The sequence below is a fragment of the Macrotis lagotis genome, chromosome X, assembly GCF_037893015.1.
Source record: "Macrotis lagotis isolate mMagLag1 chromosome X, bilby.v1.9.chrom.fasta, whole genome shotgun sequence".
Taxonomy (NCBI): domain Eukaryota; kingdom Metazoa; phylum Chordata; class Mammalia; order Peramelemorphia; family Peramelidae; genus Macrotis; species Macrotis lagotis.
The window spans coordinates 293,849,570-293,876,726 of record NC_133666.1 but is presented as its reverse complement, the minus strand read 5'-3'; the positions used below and the strand labels follow the sequence as shown (position 1 = coordinate 293,876,726).

At 35.7% G+C, this 27,157-nt stretch overlaps 1 protein-coding gene across 1 annotated transcript in view; it reads right to left on the bottom strand.

Moving 5' to 3' along the window:
• Positions 1-1,825: 1,825 nt before the first annotated feature.
• CPLX4 (complexin 4) overlaps positions 1,826-27,157 on the bottom strand; it is a 38,546-nt gene continuing 13,214 nt past the window's right edge. Inside the window, exon 3 of the mRNA XM_074207457.1 lies at positions 1,826-2,053. Coding sequence (XP_074063558.1) covers positions 1,826-2,053 — 228 coding nt within the window. The remainder of the gene's footprint in view (positions 2,054-27,157) is intronic.

Genomic DNA, 27,157 nt, shown 5'->3' with positions numbered 1-27,157 from the left:
CTTTTCAAGTTAGTGTGTTCCCTCTGGGAGTGCCTTCATTTATATTATTTATACACATATGTACATATTTGTGTGTATAAACATGTGTATGTGAGTACATATATATACATGTGTATGTATATATATATATATATATATATATATATATATATATATATATATATAACAAATTTCTGCCAGTCATCTCCTACATTAGCCTGTAACTTCCTGAGGGCAAGACCATGTTTTTATCTATCTTTGTATTTCCAGTGTTTTATAACAGCAGATGATAATAGTAAATACTTAATAAATGAGTATTGACTTATTGATTGACCACCTATCAGTAAATTAGACTACTCTCCAAGACTAAAAGTTAGAGACAAGTTGCTTATTAGTTCTGATGAAGAGAATTTCCATCTTGGATGCCCCCTACACAGACTCAAACCCCCTGAATCCCCAGTTCTTATATAAGAACTGTGATATTCATTCAAAAAATATGAAATACTTATAAAAATATATCACATCTCAGAAGAGGTACCAGAGTCCCATTTTATCATTGGAAATCACTTCTGTAAATGTCATGGCTAATCACAGGTGCCAATTGGTGGAAATAACTGGGCAATTAGGAATTAGGAATATACAGATTGTTTAGTTATGCACACCATTATTAACCCCCCAAATAATTCATTTATGCTAGGAATTGAGAAAAGAGGAATCAAAGAACCATAGACTACTAGGACTAGAAGATCTCCTCAATTTGCAAATAGAGAAAACAGGGATCATAGAGGAGAAAAATTTTAACAAAAAAATCATAAAATCTGAAAGTTCATAGAACATGTGTCTTTTTCCTATTCAAGGGACTGTCACAGTAGGTCAAAGAAGTTTGTCACAATAATGAAAAAGAGGAGAGGGGTATGAGAGAAGGGATGGAATTTCAAGAAATAACATATTTAGTATTCATCTTTTCTCCCCAGGGCCTTGGAGCATTCTGGATTCTTTGTAGGTCAGGGAGATTTTTCCAGATCAGCTGCTGCTCCCTTCCTTTATTTTCTTTGTAGGGTGGGGATGGTGTTGAATTATACCTTGAATCCACAAAATCACAATCCTCTACTTCACTTCATGCTTAGGGAAGTGGGAACTGGAGGACTATATCAAATGGGAGAAAGAGGAGACTTCCCATGCAGCTTTGTGGCTAACATGATGAAAAACCAGTCTTATTGGGATGGGAATGGAAGATAACAGTGGTCTTCCATGAATTGCCTACTGCAGCATGAAGAGACTGGGAAATTCATAATCTTTTTCTTACTTCTTAATTGCATGCATCTTTTCAGGTTGTTATGAGGAACAAGGCCTCTGTAACAACAGGCAAGGGAACTGTATGTAATAAACTTAGCTCTGTAAGTTCACATGTTATCTATCACAACTGGTTTTTATGATTCCTCTTTTATGCACCTTTTCCATATCTTTTCATACTTGGTTTACAGTTAGGGATGCCAAATACCAATATACAAGTTAGAGTTACTGAGTAGGAGAGAACTTGAGACAGAATTTCAATCAGAATTTTCCTATGATTCACTAATTATTCTAAAGAGTTGTTTAATTAAATAGGGTGGTTTCTTCACCTTACAAATGTAGGAATTTTTTACTTTAAAGTATAATATCCTCGGGCATCAGCTACACTATCTATAGGGCTATAAATTGGTCTCATGCTTTAACTGCTCAGTCTCTCTTACTTTACTTACGATTTTAGATACACGTCCTTTTTTTTAAAAATGCCACAGTTATCCCACCCCCTCAGCTGAATATTGACCCTTTATCTGCCAGGCTAGGCCAGTTCCTATCTTTCTTACATCACAGAACATTTTTGTTCTGCTGTTTGTTTTATTTCAGTGAAGGTGGCTTGGGCCTTTTCTTTTATTGTATCCAAATCCATGTTCTGGAGATTCTGAAGCTGTCCAAGGATGGAATCCTTTTCTTCCTCTTCTTCTTGATCTTCATCCACCATTTTCCGAAGATCCTCAGGCAAATCAACATCATCTCCTGCCATTTGTATCTGGTTCTCATCCATTTCACTCTAGATGAAGGAAAAAAAGCGTGTAAAATAAATAACAAAATAACGAATAATAATAATAATATATAATATTATGGTACTATAATATATAAATAATAAAAATAATAAATAAATTAAAAAGTGTATAAAACAGAGCTGCTAGAAAGATAATGGGGGTCTTGAAAGAAATAAATTGCAAAAATTGAAATAGGATTATATTTAGAGGGAACAGATAATTTCTGCTTTGAACATTTGGATTTGATATATCTTCAGTAAATCTAATTTGAAATGCCCTAACATTTATCCAGATATGTTCTTCAGTTATTAAATGATATTAAACTGTTCTTTATATATGCCTCAAAATCTCACATATAACTATGTAGAAATGATTCCGGATAAAAACACATCTGTCTCTTTTTTTTCTTTCTGTCTATCTCTCTATCTCTGCCTGCTGCCTATATCCATCTATCTATCCATCCATCCATCCATATATCTCTGTCTCTCCCCCCCTCCTCTCCCTTTCTCTGTCTCTGTCACTGTCTTTTTCTGTCTGTCTGCCTGTCTCTCTGTTTCTCTCCATCTGTTATTATTTCTGTGATCTATGATTTCATTATTGTAGGGAATTCCTGCTGTGGAAACTTTTTCCATAAAAGTAAGATGACAGCTTTCCTATAATTTAGAATCTTAAGAGAGGAACCTGACTACTAAGAGATTAAGTGAGTTGCTATTAATTGTATATGTGTCAGAGTTAGGACTTGAGCCCAGGTTTTTCTGATATCAAGGCTGACCCTGTAGCCACCATGCTATGCTGCCTCTCTGTAAAGCAACAGAATATTACAAAAAGAAGAATTTCCCATTTATACCCAAAGTGATGGGAGAGAGGGAGAAAGAATAGTTTTTCAAGTTAATATTATTATAAAATTTTTTTATTTAATAATATTGGAGTTCTCTTAACATGTGATAGGGCAGCTATATGGTATAGTGGCTAAAGAGGTGACCCTGTAGTCAGGAGGACCTGAGTTCCAATGTGATCTCAGACTCTTAGTAACTATGTGATCCTGGACAAGTCATTTAATACCATCTACCTCAGTTTTCATCTGTTAAATGATCTGGAAAAGGAAATGGCAAACCTTTACAGCATCTTTGCCAAGAAAAACCCAAATGGGATCACAGAGAGTCAGACATAACTGAAACGACTCCACAACAGCAACACATAGAAGTCTACAGCATATAGTTAGAATGGAAAGTTTATATGGGTTTATTCCTAAGTCCTGAGAAGAACATTTTTCTCCAAGAGAGACTTCTGCCTGATCCCAACTGTTGAAATTCCTTTAATAAGGGATATTGCCTTTCATTCTGCAATTGGAAATCTAAGGCTTAATATGAAGATTTCTTTAGGAGAGTTAATTTCATTGCCTTTAATTCACACTAGGTTGTTAATGATACTATAATAACTTGCTAAAGGTAGATTTTCATGAAAAAATGGTATTAAGTGTCTTAAGTTAGATGGTGAGGAAGGAACAGAAAAAAAACCAGAGATGAAACAGAGTGAGGAGGAGGGGAAGGGACAGAGAGAAAAGGGAGACTGAGTATCACCAGTCTGCCAACTTCCCAATTTGTTTAGTACCAGCTCTAAGAGTCCTATGAAGATAAAGAAGCTTTGACAGAGTAATTTTTTTTCTTTGCAGGCAATGAATATTAGGTATCTCTAACATGATCATAGTGTCTAAAAAAAGAGAGGTGATTGTTTCACCCATTCTCAACCCTTACCAGACCATGTGTGCTATATTGTGTCTAGTTCTAAAAAACTACATTTTTGAAAGGAGATTGATAATAATAGTTCACATTTATATAATCCTATTTTCTATTCCTTTATTTTATTTATAGTATTTTATCTCATTTAACTTTCTTGACAATTCTGTGAGGTAGATACTATTAATAACCACAGCTGGGGAAACTAGTTTAAAGGTGGATTAATGGTAAAAGTTTTCCAGAATAAAGGTATCAAACACATCACCCATAGACACAATGTGACCACAACAGCTCTAAATGCAGCCTGAATCAGAGTGAAATGCAATTAAGAAATATTTAGAAAAATAAGTAAAAACACAATAGAACATAGATAATATTAATTTGTAGTTTTTCAAAGTCAATATTAGCTCTCTAGGATCCTTGTATATGATTTAGTAGTAACTCCCATTTCTGTTTGAGTTTGACACCCCTACTTTACATCATGCTGTACGATGACCAGTTGAAGCAGCTGGTGAGAGTAAGCTTGGCAAAGATTTAGCCAGGTGGCAGGAGAGCTGTCTTGAAGTATTTAAAGGGCTGTCACATAGAAAAGGGATTAGTCTTATTCTCCTTGGCCCTATAGGACCGAATTGGAAAAATAGATGGAAGCTTTAAAGAGACATGATTGATATCAGGAAAGGCATACCAAGAATGAAAGCTATCTGAAACTAGGATGAATTGCTACATTAGAGGGGTCTTTGAAGGGAGGCTGGATGGCTGGTTTTTGGCATATTGTAGAAAAAATTCTCAGTCTTGTCTTAGTTGGATTACATGGCCCCTGAGATCATTTCCAATTCTGAGATGCTATAATTCTCTTTAAAGAAATACTTCAAGCTATCAGTCAAATTGTTGTGGTCTTGGGAAAAAATGGGTCATGATTGATTTACTGGACTTTGGGGGGAGGAGGAGATAAGCTTATAGCAAGCTAGATAGTGTCATGGGCAATTAGGTGTCACAGTGGATAAAGTGTCAGGCCTGGTGTCAGGAAGACATATTCCTGAGTTCAAATCTGACCTTGAACACACTTACTAGCTGTGGGTTCCTGGGTCAGTCACTTAATCCTGTTTGCCTCAGTTTTCTCATCTGTAAAATGATTATGATAATACCTGAAGCACTTCTCTCAGATGGGAGAATCTATGTTAAGTTCTTGGCAAAATTTAAAGCATTATATAGATACCATCCCTTATTTTTATTCTATGACCATAAAAATGACATTTGGAGTCAGAAGATCAAGGTTCATATCCTTGTTCTTCTAAGAACTACTTGTTTTGCTTTGAGTAAGTCACTTCATTTCTATAGTTCTGAGTTTTACACCCTCTGTAAAATGAAGGGGTTAAATTACTTGATCTCTAATGCCCCTAAGGGCATCCAAGCAGTACAATGGATAGAATTCTGGGCCTGGAGTCAGAAATTCCAGAATTCAAATCTGGCCTCAAACATTTACTAGCTGTGTAATACTGGGCAAGTCATTTAACTCAGTTTGCCTCAATTTCTTAATAAATAAAAATGATTTGGAGAAGGAAACAGCAAACCAATCTAGTATTTTTGACAAGAAAATCCCAAATGAAATCATAAAGAGCTGAACGTGATTGAAAAACAACTGAAAACAATATTTCTTCAAATTTGAAATTCTAGGAAGCTTTGAACAAACAGTAGATCTTTTCAGGGGAATATGGAGAAGATCATCCACATGCTTCTCCTAGGCAATTTTATCTGTCTTGCTTGGCTAAGCATGCAGATCCAAAAAGAGTGACTCCAGAAAAATACTGGAGCAAGATTTCCTATCACAAGGGTAAGAACAACTACTTTGGAAAGGAGAAAGGTGGATGATGGAAAAGGAGTTCAGAAGGCTCTTTTCCCAAAGGAGCTCTGAGAAACAATTAAATCCTAAGACAATGAAATTAAATTAAATGAAATCTGTCTTGGGAAAAGAGAGACATGGAATAATAACAGTGTCACAACAAATGTTGCTCTGGCCCTGGCCAAGCTTTTTTGACCCTCTAATGCTTAAAAGATTTAATTAGTTCTTCATAAAACTGTTGTGAGGATTAATTGGCTAATCCTCACAATAGCCCAACCCAGGCTTCTTGCCAATCTTCCATTTAAAAAATGTATTTATGTCTTTATTACTCTTGCTAGAGGCTCTCTCACTAACTCATGAGACTTTGGGCATTTTTTTTTCATGGAGTAGAGCAAAAAAGATGCTTTTTTGCTGATGTGTTTTATATCCCAAGTGTACACCGGACATATTTCTTCCCTATGTTCTCTCAAAATTGAGATGTTTTTAACCCAAAGTAAAAAAAAAATTAAAAAGCAATTGGAAAAAGGGCTCATGTTGTTTTTTCTGAAACTGGCAACAATAGGATATTACTCAAAAAAGCAGTACAGATTCCAAGATCATGCCTCCTATCTATGTCTGTAGTGCCAAGGATGATGACCAATGATAACTGAGTCTCTTCAAAGACTTCAAATGAACTCTGTGTTTCTTCTGGTTCAGTAATGATTCCTGATATATAGAAGATGTTTTATAAGTGCTTGTTAGTTCATTGATTTGTACTTTTTTTCCTGGGAGACAGAACTTTAGGGCCCCTATTTTTCCTTAAATAAATTTAGAAATTTAGTTTAAACCTCTTCCCCCACTAATCTCATCAGTTTGTTGACATAAGCCTTAGAATAGTGAGGTGCCTTAGAAAACACCTAGTTCATTTCCTCATCCCTATTTCCATAGATGAAGCAACTGAGGGTCTAAGAGGTAAAGTTATTCACCTAAGAATGTTTTTTAAAGATTGCTATTAATGTGAAATATGGAATAGAGGTCAAACCAATGGGATTTGACATATGGTCAGATGAGGGAGGTGAAGGAGAGGAAGGAATCATAGATGAGCCTAAAATGTTGAGCTTGAGTGATTAAGACAATTATATGGACATCAAAAAAAGATGGAGAATTTAGGGGAAGGGGAAGACATAAACAGTCAGTCAGTCAATAAAATTTATTAATGGATCTAGCATCGTGCTAAACATTGGGAATAGATACAAAGAAAGGCAAAAGATAGTTCCTGCTCTACAAAAGATCACAATCAGATGGAGGAGATATGAGGAAAACAATGCCATACAAACAAGACACATATATACAGAACCAATAGGAAATTATCAGCAGAGGGAAGGTTCTAAAATTGAGAGATCAGGAAAGGCTTCCTGTAAAAGGTGGATTTTAAGTGAAACTTGAAAGAAATCAGGAGGTGTGAAGAAGGAGAAACATGAAGATTAATAGCATTCCCTATATCACATGCACAGGAAGTGAAAATTCCTGAAGTTAGGAATTGGAGTATTTCATTAGAGGAAGAGCAAAGGGGTTGGTGGTAATGAATCCTAGAGTTCATGGGGACAGGGTGGTATGCTGGTAAGGTAAGAAAGATAAGAAGAGATGAGGTAGGGAAGTAAGTAAACTGGAATGACTGAGTACTAGACTATGAAGGACTTTGAAAAATGAGCAAAAGATTTTATATTTGATCTTGGAGGTGAGAGGGAGTCACTAGAGTTTATTGAGTCATAGGGAGTTATATGACTAAATCTCTGTCTTAGGAAATTCACTTTAGTGACCGATTAGAGAATGTAATAGAGTTGGAAGAGGTTTGTCACAGGTAAGCTAACCAGGGTGAAGATGGGATATATTTGGAGTTTGATGAGTCCTCAAGGGGAAAACCAGGTGGAAATGGTCATTAAGCAGTTGAACATTTATTTATTTGGGAGGGATAGAGGTAGAAGATGGGAAAGGAATTCAGAGGACTTATTCCCCAGAGGAACTCTGTGGAACAAGCAAACTCTAAGACAATGAAATTAAATTAAATCTGCCTTGGGAAAAGAGAAATATGGAATAACAAGAATGTCATAACAAATATTATAAGCTGGGTTCAGGTTATTTTCACTCTCTAAATGCTTAAAAGATAAATTAGTTCTTCATCAAACTCTTGTTTTGATGATAATTGGCTGATTTTCACAATAGCCCAACTCAGGTTCTTAGCCAATCTTCCATTTTTAAAAAATGTATGTCTTCTTTGCTCTTTCTATTGACTCTCCTACTAGTTCATTAACCTGTATTAAGTATTTACTATGTACCCACTATTCCAAGTTCAGAAATACAAATTAAAAACTGTGCCCTTGAGAACCTTACATCCTAATAGTGGGAGACCACATGTAACTTTATTTCTGCATATAAATAATGGTTAATGGAAGCAACCAGAAGGCAATAGATTTGCTGAAGCAATGAAAGAATTGATTTAATTATTGTTACCAAAGGAAGAAGAAGCCAGGGGAAGGCAGCGAAAGGCACAAGCAGTTGGTAAGGTGTCTGGGGTAAATGTCTAGGAGGGTGGTGAAGTTTGTTTGGGACTGACTAGTTAACGGGTTAGTCAAATTTGTGCTTACTCACTCATTAATAAGGCAGCTCAATTTGACTTCCAAAATTGAGTGAATTAGCTAGGGCGGGGGAGTTACGAAGAAGTAAGGGTTCTTTAGAAATCAATTCCATTGGGTGAAATTCCAGGTGAGGAGAAGACAATGACAAAAAGTCCAGGGGAACTTAAGGGAGAGATTGGAACTGTAAATCTTCTGAAAATGTAGTAACTGAATACACGAAAGTTGATGAGGATACTGAAAGAGAGTGTAGAAAGAATTAAAGAAAAGAGCTCCATATGATACACACCCACTGGACAAGAGGAAGAACCCATGAAGGTGTCTGAGAAATGACAAAATAATCAGGAGGAAAACCAGGAGAGAGCAATAGCACAGAAACCAAGGGAAGAGAAAGGACCCAAAAGAGGTAGTGGTTTACCTATAGAAAGAATTATGTGGATGAAAATTGAGAAAAAATTAATTAAAGCTGGCAATGAAAAATTCATTGTTGATCCAAATACATAAACTGAAAAGTCTTCCCTGATAATAGGCAAAGCACATGAATGGATAGTTTTTAATAGAATAAATAAAAATTAATTCTTACTAAAGTTATTAAAATGAATAACCACATGAAAAATTACTAATAATACAAATTAAAACAACTCTAAGGTTTCATCTCACCCCAATTAAATTGACAAAGAATATTTTTTTAAAAAAGCAGTGTGGAAGGGTCTGTAGGATATCAGGAACATAATTGCATTCTTGGTAGAGCTGAAAATTAACTCAATGATTCAGGAAATTTGCTTGAATTAGGTGGGGAAAACACTGTTTATAGTAGTAAATGCTAGAAACAATGTGAATCTCCATTCAATTTGGAATGCCTTGACAAATTAGGGTAAATGAATATAATGAAACATTATTGTATCATAAGAAATTATTTTATGGCAGGTTTCACCTTTTTTAAAAATTTTATTTTATTTTTCAAATTACATACAAAGATGATTTTCAACACTCACATATTTGTGAGTTTATGAGTTCCACATTTTTCTACCACCCTCCCTACTCTGCCTCTTCCCATAGTAGTGAACAATCTGATAAAAGTTGCACATGTATGATTATGTTTAATATATGTCCATATCAGTCCTGTTGTGAAAGAGAAATTGGAACTAAGTGGGAGGAGGAGCCACACATAATAAAGTAAAAACATAAAAGTTTTAAAAAGTGAACATAGTATGCTTTGCTCTGTATTCAGAGTGCATAGTTTTCCCTCTGGAAATGGATGGCTTCAATCTCCTCAGTAATGAAGAGGAATAAAATCTGCTAAGAGAAATGAGGGAGAGTAGAACTAGAAGCATGAGGAGAAAGGAGAGAAGGTTCAGAAGTGCCATGGCAAAAAGTATCCAGAGGTCTCAATTAGATATGGACAAAAGAATTACTGTGCAATGTTGAGGGAGCACAGGTGATGTAAAAAATCATGGATTTGCTTTGAACTCAGTTAGCTCTGCTTTGTGACTTCCTCCAGCAGTAGGGTGGACTACTGGGTGTTGATGTTAGATACACATCATCCTTGTGAAGTAGGGTGGGTAGAATCCCATTACATGATGATGATGATGATGATGATGATGATGATGATGATGATGATGATAGTGTTAACTAACAATTTAAGTAGCATATTAAAGGTTGCAAAATATTTTACTCATGTTAACTCATTTGATTCTCACAATTCTGTAAGGTAAGTACTACTATTATCAGCACTTTATAGGTGAGAAAATAAGACACAGATACATAATATGACTTGCCCAGGGTCTCACAGTTAAGTGTCTGAGACAGGATTCATACTCTGGCCTTCCTTACTCCAAATCCTGGGCTCTACCACTAAACTAATTGACTCTATTATCATTAGTGCTGTAATCAAACATAGCACTTTGTAGATCCCAGGGTGCTTTCCTCAATGTGAAAAGAATGTTGAACTTGTAGTGAGAGGACCCAAATCCATATACCCACTGTACCAGTTCCTTCCTATGTGACCTTGGGTAAATCACATCACCATTCTAGGTTGCTTTTCTTTATCTGTAAACTGAAGGAATTGGACTAGATAACTTTAAAGGTCCTTTCCAGGTTGAAATCTCTGGTCCTGTGACTCTGAGATAGTAGTTTGATCCAAACCTTTTTTAGGTGCTTAGAAATCTCTGCCAGTGGCAGTGAATTTCTCACCATTAGACTCAATCACTATCCTTTCAAAATATCCCTCATCTGCTTGTAATCTTTGCTTCCCTTTTATAGGCTCAAATTTCTATGGTCAGCATGAATGAAGATGCTTCATTCTCACAGTAAGGCAGTGTGTGCCAAGAATTGCAGTAAAACAAAGACCAACTTCCCAGATATGATCAACTGAGTCCTATATGATACAAAGGAGTCCTTTCCCATGCCAGCTAGGAACTGGAATGGATGGATAAGGGTGAGGATCATAGAGTCAAGAAGACTCTAAGGAAGTCAGGAAGACTTAGGTGATCCTTAATATAGTCAGTCTCAGTTTACTCATCCGCAAAATGGGGATAATTGTTATGGGAATCAAATGAGATAATACATGTGCAGTGCTTTTCAGACCTTAAAGTGCTCCATGATTGCTAGGTTTCATTAACAAAAATGGTGGTGCTGATCTACCATAGTAAGGCTCATACTTCAAATTGGTTTACTAATAATTGTGAGAGATTGTTTTGAGTCATCCAAACTCTTCCCTTCCTCTATTCCCCCTTTCCCCACTCTAACCATAGACAAAAAGACATGGTTAACCTGTGCCCATGAAATGGAATGAAACTGACTGACTCACATTGGGATTAAATCCATGTCCTTGACTTCATTGACACTGTGCCATAATCTGTAGTAACCACTGTCCTTGACTTCATTGATAGTTTGTCATAATTAATCTAAAGTAACCACAACAATGCTACTAGAAAAGATTGGGAGGTTCTATTTTTCCTAGACCTATACTACATTAACTTTTCATTTGTTCTTTATAATGAAGTATTTTATAAAAATTTAACATTGAATATCAATACAACTAGCTAAAATTTCTTTGCTTTCTTAGTAACCTCATACATAAATTAAGTTCAATGCAGAAAGAGTCATAACAATTTTTAAGTTATTCTTCCTTACTCCAGGTCCTGGGAGCTACCCCCCCAAACTAATTTTTCAGCCATTCTAGATTTCCATTAGCATTCTTTGTCTACTCATCGTTAGTCACTTTTCTTCCTTTGTGCTAAGTTAATGTATATTCCATTCTTCCACCTCTCTTTTGATCACTTTGTATTATTTCATGAACACATTTTCATATTTCTTTATAGCTTGTTTGTTTGTCGATTTAAATTTCTTTATAGTACCCTAAGGTACAAAGATTGGCCTAAGCATCCTCTTGTTGGCCATGCAGGTTACTTTCAGCTTTTTGAAATTACATATAATGCTGTTTATGAGAATCTGAGACAACTCTGTTTTTGCTTTTGTTAATATCTTCAAGAAATATTGCCAGCAAATAAATTATTGGATCAAAAGGGCAAGATTATTTTTCTAATTTTATTGCATATATATAGGTATATATATTGGTTTTTGCAAGGCAATGGAGTTAAGTGACTTGCCCAAGGTAATTGGGCAGCTAGGTAATTACCAGCTAGGTAATTATTAAGTGACTGAGGTCCGATTTGAACTCAGGTCCTCTTGACTCCAGGGCTGGTGCTCTATCCACTGTGCAACCTGTTTTTTCAACTTTCTTTAAAAAGTATCATTAGTTTTTTACAGGAAAATGGATTGATATACATTTATCAACTATCACAATGGGCCATGGAGCGTGCTAAGCACTGTAAATACAAAAGGATCCAAAAACGCAATCTTACAATTTAATTGGAAAAAAGTTAATAGCATTGAGCATCTCGAAAAAAACTTATTTTTTCTTGCTACTCCTATTTAATGTCTACAAAGAAAGGGAAGGAGTATTTTCCCCACTTTTCAAATGAGGAAACTAAAACATAAAAAAGTAGAGGTATTTACTCAGCCACATAGCTAATAGGGGCTATTATCTAAATACAAACCCAAGTGTCCTGATTCCAAGTCCAACATTTCTTCTACTATATAGTTTTGAATTAGAACTTTCTGTTGAATGAACCCATGGGATAAAGAATACAACAAATAAGAACATGGAAATGGAACTAAGCCTGAAAGAAAGAGCCAGACTAAAGTAATTAAAAGAACAGAAGCAGAGTATATATGGTGGGCATCACTCAGGCTCATTTCCTGTTTTTCTACTGAACAGCTCTCCTGATGGGGACAGTGTTGGTAACTCAAACAATGGCTGTGTTGTTCAACTTTTCTGATGTTGTGGACCAATCCAATCCTGGGGAAACCAGGATATTTTGACACAGCTCACACATCAAAGATCAGCATTAATGCCTCATTACATCCCTAAAATGAGACATGACAGTGGTTACAAGCTGATATGAGCCAACATCAGTGCTAGCAGCAGGAAGTGTTCAAGAGGGGATGGACATCCCAAGTCTGAATAAACCAATGGATGGATGAATGAAAGACTAGCAACATCAGGGGGCTGCTAGGCTCTTCCTATCTTTTTTTCCCCCTAAAGTAATGGTGGGTTGATTTATGTTAACTATTTATTTACCCAGCAACCCTGGAGTCATGAATTCCTATTCTTAATTTTTAGTGTTTGGGAACCTATCTGCAAATTCTATCATCAGCATTAAATTTAATTGAGCTAATAGCTGACCATTCTTTTGTGTCTTTTGTGGAATTATCATTCATTTTTCCACTTTACCCTAGAAGTGACAATATTTTATAGCCAACACCAAGAACCCTATTCTTTAAAGGATTTTTTTTCCTCCTGTCACTTACTGTCACTGTTGTTTTTCTCCTAGAATAACATGACAATTTATTTGTTCCTGCACTGTGAATTTCAGCCTTTGATACTCCACATATCTCTCAACATGTCACTGGTTTGTGCACAAATTTTGATCTGTGACTCTAAACTCACATTCCATCACGGTTCCAGTGATGGTGTCCATTGCGGGTTTCAAATCTTTCAGCAGACCTTACATTCACCACGCTTCATTTTCTACATTAGTAAAGTGTTGTCTACAAAATAATTATCTAAAACCAGTCAAAAAACTCCAGCTTGTCTCAGTAAACATGGTGACAAGTAACTTGTATTATGGATTTTTTTCTTTGCTTTTGTTTTTGGCTAGTTATTTAGTCATTATAGAGATATGACCTTAATGAAAATTGTCTTCATCATTAATAGAAAAAAATATTCATCACATGCTCAGTTGGGAATGTTGCTATTAAGGTTAAAAAAAAAACCTTAGATGTTAGGTTGAGCAGGGTGTAGACAAATATAGTTTATATCCTCACAGAACGTACAATCCAAAATATACACACACTGATATGCACAAAATAGAGTCCCTACAAACAATAGAATAAAACCTTTCACCAAAAAATTAAATAAGAAGTGTTCCATTTCAGGATATGTCAAGGGAAAAGTTATTGTGTAATGGATAGAGGGATGACCTTGAAGTCAGCCTGAAGTCCCTCCTCTGACACTATGTGACCGTGGGCAAGTCATTTACCCTATTAGTGTTCTAAACAACCAAGACTGGATGCTACAGTGGAAATTTTATAACTTATCAAATCATAGGTATGGACCAAAATAACAGTTACAGGTAAGAGATTTGAGAGGTGGACTACAAAAACAAATTATCTCAGGTACATATATTCTTTGTTTTAGAGGGATTCCATACCTTAGAAATTTTTGTTTGTTTTGAGAAGAGTGCTAGCAGTTTATTGCTGCTGCTACTGCTACTACTACTACTACTACTACTACTACTACTACTACTACTACTACTACTACTACTACTACTACTATTCTTTTCCTCCCTCAGTTACTCAGTGACCCCATCTCCACAATGGCTTGAGCTATGAATTATTAGAAAATAGATTCTGATGATCTGTGTTCACTAAGTGCCTACCATGGATTAGGAACTGTATTGAATAACAAACAAGTCCAGTTCTCCAAGATTTGAGTGAGCTGTGGACATTTCTCTGTTCTAAAAGTTATTCAAAAATTAAATTCTCAAATCAGACTCTTGTGATTATATGTACACATAAATATCTACACACATATAAATTTTCAAAATGAAATTCTTTTAAAGACAACTCTTTTATTCAATACATTTTCAATGATATTCAGAGAAGGCTCATGGCAAACTCCAAATAAATGATGCCCTACATAGAAGAGACAAACACCAGGTGTAAATAAATCATATTCCTCAGTGGGGGGTGAGACATTTTTTTCAATGACTAACCAAGATTGACAATTCTGTTAATAGGATTAAGGTTCATTATGGAACTCTTTTCTTTTATTAATTTGGTTTGACTTGCATATGGATTTGGTGTTTGCTAAGAGGAGGGGCACATTTTAGTCTCAAAATAGCCTGATGATTTTGTTTAAAAATAATTTTTATTTTATTTCAAATGAAGAAAAAAGTGTTATCATTTTGATGTGAATTTAGGACCATATTTTGTCCCTTATAGTAAGAACATCACTTACTTTAAAATAGCAATTAAGCATCAAGGCTTTAATTCTTAAAGGGAATATCACAAGTCAGAAAACTTATTTCCACCAATTTTCTTTTTGGGATGTTTGAGTTTCTTTGACTAATTTTATAACTAGTTATCTTTCTAATTATTTTGTGAATTTTAAAAAATAGAGATTTGAAACAAATTATTACTCAAAAAGCACAACAAATTATTGTAATTTGCTGAACCTCAAACAGAACCAAATAAAAAAAGTTTCCTTACTGATCTATAAAATCAAGGTTCTTTTGGGTTTTTAAAAAATTATTTGATGAAACTATGCCAATCAGAACTAAATCTCTATCTTTTCAAAGTCTATAGTACTGTATAGGCCTACACTAAGAACAATTTGTAAAGAAGAAAACTCTATCTGTCCCCATCTCTTCTGTCTGAAGGAAAGAATTCAACCAGTCAATTATTTTCCATTATGTTTTTTAAACATTCTTATTGGGGAATGGCATTAATACTTTTGTTATCTGGAAGTGGAGATTATTTGTAGCAGTGCATCCCCTCCAATCTTTCCATAGTGACAGTCATATACACAGCCTTTTCAATCAATGTAAATAACCTTGGTTATTGAACAAAAGAAAAATCCAATAACTCATTTGGTTCTAGTGTCCTTTGAAAGCAAAAAACAAAAAAAAACACATTTAAATGTCTTACCAGGATAATCCACTGTCCTGTAACTAATATATTACTAATATATACTTCAATCATTCAAAGATACATGATTTAATTAGTGTGAACATTCCACTTAATTGTGTGGCTATTTCAACTTAGTAAATGGTCCTCAAGAGTTGTTATAACTAAAAAAGTCATCATTTTTTAACCAAACTTTGATGCATTTAGGATTAGTTATTGGCCAACAGATACAGTCCATCGATAGGCCCATATTGGTCTTTCTTTTTTTTTAAGTTTTTCTTTAGATTTTCTGTTTTTTTGCAAGGCAATGGGGTTAAGTGGCTTGCCCAAGGCCACACAGCTAGGTCCTTATTAAGTGTCTGAGGCCAGATTTGAACTCAAGTACTCCTGACTCCAGGGCCGGTGCTCTATCCACTGCGCCACCTAGCTGCCCCTCATATTGATCTTTCAAGTTTGGAAAGGTCTGGAGTTTGTGCTCAATTGGTATTATTGCTAGTTGAACCCCAGATCAACTTTATATCACAAAAAATAAAGATTTAAGATCAGAAGACCCGTATATAATTATATGCTTCCCATTTTTCTTTCTTTTTTAAAAGCAGAGCTACAATTACAGAGATTGTAGGATTTCTGTCTGTAGAACTGCTTAGCAACTTGCATCATTGAGTTCAAAATGAAATGTCTTTCTTTTTCAAAATCATTTGGATGGATTCTTCACACAGTTGATCTATTGACATTTTATCAAGACAATGCAAATAGACAATGAATTATACTCAGCTCAGATCTTTTCATCAGGAAAGTTTGAAAATCCCCTGTTCCAATGAATGTCCATCTTTACCCCTAAAAGTTTATGCTCAGTTTTGCTGTTAAATTGACTCTGAGTTGTAAACCAAGCTCTTTTGCCTTACAGAATATCATATTTCAAGTCCTTCAGTCCTTTAAAGTCGAGGCTGCTAAGTTCTGACTGAGACTCCTTGATATTTGAATTGCTTTCTTCTGACTGCCTGTAGTATGGAATTTGACTATTCCTTGGTGTTTTCATTTTGGGGATCTCTTTCAGGTGATTAGTGAATTATTTCAGTGACTGGTTCTAGTTCTTCTGGTTCTAGAATATCAGGTCATTTTTCCTTGATAATTTCTTGAAAGATGTTGTCCAAGCTCTGTTTTGATCATAACTTTCAGGTAGTCAAATAATTCTTAAATTACCTCTTCTGGATCCATTTTCCAAGTCAGTTTTTTTAATGAGGTGTTTTTTAAAAATATTTTCTTCTATTGTTTTTATTCTCTTGATTTTGTTTGATTGATTCTTGATGTCTCATAAAGTCATTAACTTCCACTTTCCCAATTGTACTTTTTTTTTTAGATTTTTGCAAGGCAAATGGGGTTAAGTGGCTTGCCCAAGGCCACCCAGCTAGGTAATTATTAAGTGTCTGAGACCGGATTTGAACCCAGGTACTCCTGACTCCAAGGCCGGTGCTTTATCCACTATGCCACCTAGCTGCCCCCCAATTGTACTTTTTAAGGAATTATTTTCTTCAGTTGTTTTTTTCTATTTGGCTAATTCTTTTTAAAAAGTTGGATTTTTTCCCCCTCATATGGCCAGTTCTATTTTTTTAAGGGGCTTCAGTCAATTTTTGTACTTCCTTTTCCAAGTTGGTGATTCTTTTTTTTCATAATGCTCTTGCATAACTCATTTCTTTTCCCAGCTTTTCTTCTACCCCTCTTACATGATTTTTAAAATCGTTTTTTATTTCTTCCAAGAGGACTTTTTGGACTTGAGATCAGTTCATATTCCCCTTTGAGACTTCTCATATAGTCATTTCAACATTGTTGTCCCATTCTGAGTTTGTGTTTTGATTTTCCCTGTCATGATAGTAACTTTCTATGATCATGACTCTTTCCCCCCCATATTTTAAGGGTTTTTTTGCATATTTTGCTCCTGGGAAACAGGGGGTATTGTCCCAAGCTTCTTGAACTGAGGCACTAGGGTCTGATCACTGGCTTTCTTGTGCTGGGGCCTCTGGGACTGATGCCTTGGCCTCTACACTAGGGTGGCCTGCTCTCATTGGCTTGCTGTACCTTGGGTTCTGGGGCTGGCTGTTTGCCTGCTGTGCTGGGGCAGGAGGCCTCACAGTTGGTCCACCATGACATTGGCCAGCTGAACCAGAACCACAGGACCTCAGTTGCTGATCAGTGTTGTGGCTAAAAGCCTTCCATTCGCTTGCTTGGAAACTGCCTGTGCTTCCTGGGACTGTGCTTCCTTTTAGCCAAATGAGTCAGACCTTTCCTGAAGTTCTTTTAAGTTATTTTTGGCTGGAAAATTGTTTCACTCCATTTTTGTGAATTCTGATACTCCAGAATTCTTTTAGAGTTTTGATTTAACATTGTTTCCTGGGGAAACTGGGGAGAACTCAAACAACTTGCATATTGGCTCTACTCCCACCACACTGTATGCATAATAAAATAGAGATCTGAATTATAGTTGAGAGATTATGTAATAATAATAATACATATAATTATGTAATAACAATAATAATAATATAATGTTTTCTCTGAAGAAGGCATTATATTTTGAGTGGTCTTTGGAAGGACCATTGGAATGGAATCAGAAGACCAACCATTTTTCAGTGATACCTCATAGCTAGGAGTCCTAGAATATCAGTGTCTAAGGAATGAAAATTGAAGGTCATCTAAAGAGCACTAGAGAGAAAGAGAGAGAGAGAGAGAGAGGGATATATGGTGAATGTACATATATTTCAGCATGTAAGCAATAATAAATTATGTGTAAACAGAAGCACAAAACATGCCATCTTGGAGAATTATAAGCATGCAGTATTACATATACTGCCAAAAATGGTTATGTTGTTTGTTTTTTGTTGAAGCCTCCTTCCCCCAACACACAACTATTTGAATATCTTGTTGCAAGGGATGGTTCTCTGAGTAAGCCAGAGGAGACATATTCCTTCAGAAATGAAACAGAAAACAAAAAAAATCTGTAAAAAATGCATTGCATTTTAAAAGGAAACAAGAAAAGATCTTGTTGAAGATGTGTGCTATTAGGAAATGAGACTATTCTAATTATACAACAATAGAGATCATAGATGGATGGGCTACAGATTGTATTGGTGCCCATATAATATCAAAATATCGAAGTCTAGAAAGGAAAAACAAAAGATACTAGCATGTCTTGGTTGTCTACCTGTGGAAGATTTGCAGGGTTGTATTAACAAGAGTCCCTATAGGACAGGGAAAGCATGGATGGATTGCAATTCCCATTGGAGGGAATATCCTCACTGAGTCACACTCAGTGTGTACAACTAAGTTTGAATTTAACATGACTTTGGAATACTTGGATTATTTTTAGGTATTAAAGAATAATAGAATTATAAATCTGTTAGACTTTAGGGAATATCTAATCCAATATATCTCCTAATGAAGTGTATTTTTTGGGGAGAGAGAAAAAACTAGGAATTTAAAATCTAGCTATTTATTCATTTTTACCATGCCCTTGCTAAAGACTATTTTTTCTTATTAGAGGTATTAAATGGTCAACAGCTATTATCAGCATGCTTGATGACACACATAAGTAGGGAATAAGAAAATATATCATAAGAAGGCTTCTAGTATGTGTCAAATTGAGTCAGTCTTTCCATTTAATAGTCACCCAGTTTTTTTCCCATTCAGCAGAGTATGTCCTTTTTAATAGGACAGTCTAGTCAAATAGTGGCTTTCGAAAATTCACACTCTAATCAAAAATTTGGCCAAGTAATCTTTATAAGATGTGACAGCTCCTGGGAAGACATTTTTCCTCAAATTTTTTCCAAGTTGGTCTCTCATAAGGGAGCTGTCCTGGGGACCAAGAACTGAATCCTGCTGCTATTTAACCTCTAGGATGGTAACCCCGAGCAATTATGAATGAAGTATCCCAAGGGATTAATTGTTAATTTGAGGACATTTTGAATGTGTTGTACTCCCTTTGGCTCATTAACACTGTTATTGCTTCCTAATTGATATAGTTTGATACTAATTAACATCTTAGCATTCTTTAAGGCAATGTTTTTTCACCAGTGGCCAGGAGGGTATGAGTAACCCTGGTTTGCTTTCTGAGGTCCTGGTTCTCTAATATCAGAGATGAAAGGGATTTTAAAGTATTTTGAATATGGTTCCCCTATGAAATGCCCAACCTCCATTACCTGTTCTCCAAAATACTCAAATGGATCTATGATCTCATTCATCTAACCCATCCCCTATTTAGCTGAGAATCTTCTCAATATCTTCAGGGGTTAATCCACTCTTTGATCAAAGATAACTAGTAAGAGAAATCCTGAGGCAGCCTATTCCACTTCTAATTGGAAAGAAACAAGTCATTTATTAAACATCTACTATATTTCATGTACTTTGCTGAGTGCTTTATAAATATTATCTCATTAATCCTCACAGCCACCCTGGGAGGGAGGCACTATTATGATCCTTAAGGACACTGAGGCACATAGGAGGTAAGTGGCTTCTCAGACTTCCCATCTGTAGCAGCACAAGGTATCTTCCCCTTCCTCTTCCAGGCCAGTCTCTCAAGTGGAATGTGAAGAATCTCCAGTACAAAGAAGAGCAATCCTTCCATTGACTTCAGACCTCTTCCTTCAACTGTTCTTTGAAGATAGAACAATGCCACTCTCCACTCACTGAAGAACATTCTCTCTGGTCACACTCTTCCTATCTCAGTGACCATCCAAAACCTATTCCTGCTACCACTTGATTCATCATTTCTATAGGGAGTTTCAACCAAATTCCACCCAATCTTCCCACTGTACTCTCTGGAATTCCTGTTCCATAGACAAGAAACTATCCTTCCTCTTAAAATTTTTCTATTTTCACCCTTACATTTACTAAATTTTACTTCCTCATTCTCCTTGTGCTACTGGTCAAGGTAGGGAAGTTGGAATGCTTCATAGTCCCTATAGCCACTTCCAGGTTTCACCTCTTTCTCCATTACTCAGTAACCTCTCCTCCTTTGAAGTTCATACTATTCATATTTATCACAAATCAACATTATTGTAGCTGTTATCTACAGACCCTTTGGTCACTCTTCTTCCTCAATGAGTAAACTATTTGGCTTACATTTTTCTCTCCTCCCTAATTCCTCTCTTATACTAAGGGATATCACTATACTTACTGATTTTTCCTCAAAAATCCACCCACTCAGTTCCTTAAACTACTCAACTCCCATGAATTACTCCTTCACCCCACCTCACTCATACCAAATATGAACTTGCCATCTCCCACAAATGTATTATCTCCATGTTCAAGAATTCTAATATTCCCCATCTAACCATAATCTGTTAGATTTTTGCCTCTGCCTCTGCCTTCCTTTACTATTCCTCATTACTGTGACTTTCAGTCTTCTCACTTCTTTCCCAGGTCATCCCCCTGCAATAGCTACTCTCTCCTCTCCATTTTGATTTCTTGGTGAAACAATTCAACTTACACTATTCTTCTCTTTTGAATTCCTAGCCCCATTATCACCAATTATGCCAACCAATTCTCAGTCTTAGATCACTCTCACTAATTGCAGCCTTTGCAAAAAGGTGGAGAAAAATCTCACAATTGTTCTGACTGGGTCTACTACAAATTTATTTCATAACTTTAATTAGGCTCCCAATGTTGCTAGGCAATCCTACTAAATATCTCTATCTCCTAAGCAGCTCTTTCAGACTTTTTCATACCCCCTCACACTTTTCATGGTTTTTCCTCCCCACCCAATCTTTCAGCTGAGAATATTGTCCCATTTTTGCAGAAAAATTGAGATCATTTGCTATGAACTCCTCCCCTCTTCCTCATCTTCTATCAGATGCCTTCTTCCACTTTCTCCTCCTTCACCCTATCTCACATGGTGAGATGGTCTTACTCCTTACCACAACCAACCCCTATACTTGCTCAAGTAATTCATTCAATCTCATTTCTTCTCCTTCAATACTATTTCATTGTGCTCTCATCAGCTGAAGCTAGAACAAATTTATCTTCTAGGACCATATCCTAGACACGGACCCCTTTCCACAAAAGCTCAGTGATACCTGTGGAAACAAATTTGCCTCTTTGAGCTAGGAACATTAGTTTACCTGGCTTGTTATGCATACTTTTTAATGATTAGATAGAAATTTTGAATTTTATCAACTGCCTCCATTGTTGGATTTTTTTGTCTCCTGTGAATTGCCAGACAATTCTTATACTATTTCTCTTTCTCCCTGTAACTACTCTTTATGATATTTAATCTATAAATTTTAATTGTGAATTTTTTCCCTCTCCCCTCTCTTTTTTTTTAAGGTTTTTGCAAGGCAGATGGGGTTAAGTGGCTTGCCCAAGGCCACACAGCTAGGTAATTATTAAGTGTCTGAGGCCGGATATGAACTCAGGTCCTCCTGACTCCAGGGCTTTATCCACTGTGCCACCTAGCCGCCACCCCACCCCCCTTTTAACTTAATTTTCATTTGAGATAATAAATTCTGGAAAAATTTGTTGTTGGAAGGGATGTGAGAAGATTCACTGTTTATGAAACTGAATTGATTCAGTCTTCTAGAAAACAATTTGGAATTATACAAGAAAGGTTAATACATTAATTTTATAATGTTCTTTGACATATTCATTTAAGACTATGTCCATGAGTGCTCTTCTCCCTCCATACTATTTCACTTGGTGATTTCATCAGATCTCATAGATTTAATATGATCTCTATGCAGATGATTCTCAGATCTATTTAACCTCTCCAACTTATTGGATTTCCCACACTGAATATCCTATAGACACATTAAACTCAATATGTCCAAAACTGAACTCATTCTGTTTTCCCAAATCCATCTTCTTCCTAATTTCCTTGGTCCTCTTAAGAATATTGTCATTCTCCTAGTAACTCAAGTTCAAAAACTGAAGTGTTATCCTCCATAATTCACTCATGCTCTCTCACTCTTCCAAATACAATCAGTTGCCAAATCCCATCAAATCTTCTTTCATAATATATGTATATGTATATATATATATTTATACATAAAAATATACATATATAAAAAATATACATAAATATGTATATGTCTACTTTCCTCCTCTGACACTGCCACCACCTGATGCATGTCCTTATCTCCTCATGCCTGGACTTTTGTAATAGCCTTCTGTATAGTCCCCTGACATCTCATTTCACTGCACTCTCATCCATTCTGTGCTCAGCTCTTAAAGCAAAGAACTTACCTTCCACTGCCTTTCAATAAAATCCATTGGCTACCTATTACTTCTGGGATGAAATATAAAATCCCTTGTTTGACTTTTAAAGTGCTTTATAAACTTGACCCTTATTACTTTTCTAGTCTCCCTACAATTTACTACCTTCTTTGTACTCAGGGATCTAATGGCACTACCCTCCTTACTGTTTCTCACACATAAACCATCTCCTCTTCTGCATTTTTATTGGCAATCCCCATGCCTGAAATTCTCATCTTCATCTTTTCCTTCCATCTCTCTCTCTCTCTCTCTCTCTCTCTCTCTCTCTCTCTCTCTCTCTCTCTCTCTCTCTCTCATCTATTTGTATTCATAGATCCTCCTCTAATACCTATAAACATGTCTAGTTTCCCCAAATTTTTTGGCAATAATAATAGCAAACATTTATTAAAAGTGTCTACTATAGGGAAACGTAATCTAGAATAAACCAAAATTATTTTTTAAAAATTACCTTCCCTTGAACCTGACATCATAGCTTTCCTCATAGTCAAACTTCTTGATAGAATACTCAAGGCTTATTGCATCCATTTTTTTCTCTTCACACTAATTTTTCCACCCTTCAACCTTTGTCAATGTTAACAATGATTTTGAATTTTTGGCATTTTTTGATGATTTTATTTTCCAATCACATTAACTTCTGAAAATATCCTTTCCCTCCCTCACCCCCAGTACACACATTGCCCATCAAGCCATCCCTTGTGCAAAGATTTTTAAAAGAAAGGGAAAAATAGCAATTCAGCAAAACTAACCAACATACAATTTCTCACAAAATATGCAATATTCCCCACCATCAAAGTATTTTGGAGAGACCCTGTTTGCTAGAAATGAGGTCCAACAAGCTGGCTGTGACCTGAGTTTGGCATAACAATAATCCTTTGTATTCTAAAATGATTTCATCCTCTGACAAAATGTCTTGCTTGGATCAGTACCAGGTGTTCACTAAAAAATTTAGCTCTCCTTATTTCCCAGGTCAACATTGTCTTTTTCCTATGAATTTCTTATTTATTGGAGGCAAATAGGACTAACACTACAGGTGAACTCAGGTCCTCCTGACTTTGATCACTACAATGATTCAAGATAATCCCAGAAGACTCTTGATGAAAAATACTATTCATTTTCAGAAAGAGAACCAATGAGCTCTTAGTGCAGATTAAAGTTTGTTGTTTTTCACTTTCTTTGTTTTTGCCTTTTTTGTAACATGGTTAATATAGAAACATGTATTGTATGACCTCATACATATATTGGGTATCATATTGCTTTTCGAGGAAGGGGTGAAAGGAAGGAAAAAACTTGGAATTCAAAATTTTAAAAATTAATGTCAAAAATAAACAAATAAGGGGCTAGGTGGAGCAGTGGATAGAGCACCAGCCCTGGAGTCAGGAGTACCCCAGTTCAAATTCAGCCTCAGGTACTTAATAATTCCCTAGCTGTGTGGCCTTGGGCAAGCCACTTAACCCCGTTGCCTTACAAAAAAACCTAAAAAAAATGAATAATAGAATTAGGGGAATAAATAAATAAATGAATAAATAAAATTCTCTATAACATGTCTCCAACCTACCTTTCCAGATTAATTTATTATTAATCCCCTTCTGTCACAGTACTTGGCATATCTAAGGTCATTATAAAATGTTTGTTGATTGAATTTTACATAACTCAGTAGTCCATCTCTTTATTTCTACTTTTTCACATGTTGTCCCTCTTTATTTCCCTATGTCTCTCAGAATTCTCATCTTCCTTCAAGATATAACAGGAATACAGGGAGGCTGGGTGGTGCAGTGGATAAAGCACCAGCCTTGGAGTCAGGAGTACCTGGGTTCAAATCTGGCCTCAGACACTTAATAATTACCTAGCTGTGTGGCCTTGGGCAAGCCACTTAACCCCATTTGCCTTGCAAAAAACCTAAAAAAAAAGATATAACAGGAATGGGTTAAATTTTTTCTTTTAATTTCCATTTTTTTCAGTTTAATAAACACCAAATAAAAAAGCACTTTCAAATGCAAAGTTGAACACAAAAAGAAGATTGTCCATAAAACTGGTTTTTCTATTATGTACAACTTCCTTAAACTTTTAAGTCTATACTAAATTCAGTATGTAACTTTCAAGGCTATCCAGCTTATTGGAGTTTTCTTAAGTCTCTATGGGAAAATTCCTATGCTCTTTTGATACTTCAGGGCAGTTCCAATGAAAAAACAAAACAAAACAAAATGTGAGTGAGGAGAGAATTCGACAAGAAGTGACAATTGTAGTAGGACAGAGATGTGGCCAACTAAAAGTCTTTAGGTCTGAGGGATGCCAGAATGGACTTGCAGCAGGCTCTCCTTGCTCTGATCACTTGATAAATCTACTCCCTCTTTTCCACCATAGCTATTAAATAGTCTCAGGTGGCTGTCTCTGTCAGTAATAAGACAAGAATTGAAAAGCACCAGCCTTCAAGAGTTCCATTTTATACAAGATCCCAAGACCATGCCATGATTAAGGTCCCAAGTTTCTCACTCTTCATCTATTCACCTTACTGCATGAGTAAGTCAGAACATCATATGTCAACTATGTTGTACTGTCTGGACTTCTTTGCCCATTTGCAGGAGAGATCATAGATTTCAAGTAAACCAAACTGTAAATTTCCTAGAATTCTTGCGTTCTAATTAGCTTATGTAGTACCTGAAAATTGCTTGGATGTAGAAGGATGAGGGATGAGGCAGACAAAGGGTTGAATTTTTATTGTGAATTGTTTTAGGAAAGGAAATAAAATTAAAAAAAATGCTACTGTCTAAGGATACAAAAACAAAGAAAGCCAGCCCCTGCCCTCAAGTAATTCATATTCTAATGTAGGAAGACAATGATACCAAAGGAAGCTAAAGAGAAGGGATGAAACTGTCCATATAGGAACATAGTGTTGGAAGTATTTTTATATATTGTTTTACTGCTTTAATTGATTCATTGTTGAGATGAAATGATTATATGCAGAATCTGAGCATACTTGTTCATTACTATGGAGAATCCACTTCAGGACTTCCAAGATTACATGCCATGGGCTTAATGAAATAGCAAATTGAGAGAAGAGGGTCTGCAACTGGATAAACCCACAACAGTATATAGCCCTAGATCACAAATCAACACAGTCACTTAGAAAGAAGTGGAATTGGAGGACAGATCATTGATAATTTTAGAACCATGTAGAATTTAGGTTACACAGTTGTAGATAGAGCACCTAATCTGGAGCCAGAAATTCCTGAGTTCAAATTTGACCTTAGACACTTACTAGCTGTGTTGCTCTTCCTCAGTAAAAAGAGCTGGAGAAGGAAATGGCACACCACTCCAGTCTCCTTGCCAAAAAAACTCCAAATGGGATTGTGAGAAGGGTGTGACTAAAACAACTGCACAGCAGCAAAAAAGAAATTAGTATATGTCCAGCAGTTCCAGTCAACTATATAAGTCTAGTCCAACTTCTGATCCAACTGTTAAATAGAATCAGAACAGTAGCTATCAATGATACTGTATGGTCAACAAGTCACTTTCTACTTATGCTTGAAACCTAGCATTAGGAACTTGGAAGTCTTTCACGTACAGATGCTTAAGTAATGTTTTTTTGTTGTTAAAAACACTTTCCACACAACCACCCTGTGAGACAGATTTGCCTCCACATTTTAATTGGTCTGTGATCTCTTTCCCTTTACCCCATTGGAATGCAAGGTCCTTGTATGTCCAATGCCTGGCAAATAGTTGATATTTAACAAATACCAGTTGTTTATTGATTGATTGACTTTGCATTACAGGTACACTCCCTCCAAAAGTAAAGGTCACAATCCAATCATGTTTTCTTATCTTGTGTTATTCTTGTCCATATATATAAATATGCTTTATATATATATATAATATATAGATATACATTATATATAATGTATAAATATGCATTTGTGTCTCTGTGTATAAATATATGTATGTGTATATTTCCATAAGTCCATCATAGAGAATTTATCTAATATGCTAAAGGTTTTTTAAAAAGTTGCAGTTATCAGACTGTTCATCTGTTATCTCTCACTCATTAATGAATGGTACAACTACATTTTCACTTAAAAATTTTTTTTTACATCACAATCATTTCTGAATCTATTGCACATGACCACCCAGTGAACTTTCCCTAATTTCCCAGGGGGTATTTGCTACTTCCCAGACCCAGTTCATGGGTGGAACCATAACTCCTAAAATTATAGCTCACAAGCCCCCATTGGTATATTTTTCATTAATGGTGAGCCAGGAGACACAATTAACTCAAAGCAAAGGCAATCACTAGATACGATAAGAAAAGTTATCAAAATACATTAAACCCCAGAAATCTGGGGTATACTCTTGCACCAATACATACAATATCTGTATGAGGAATGGACATGAGAAAAACACAATGGTAGTAAAAGA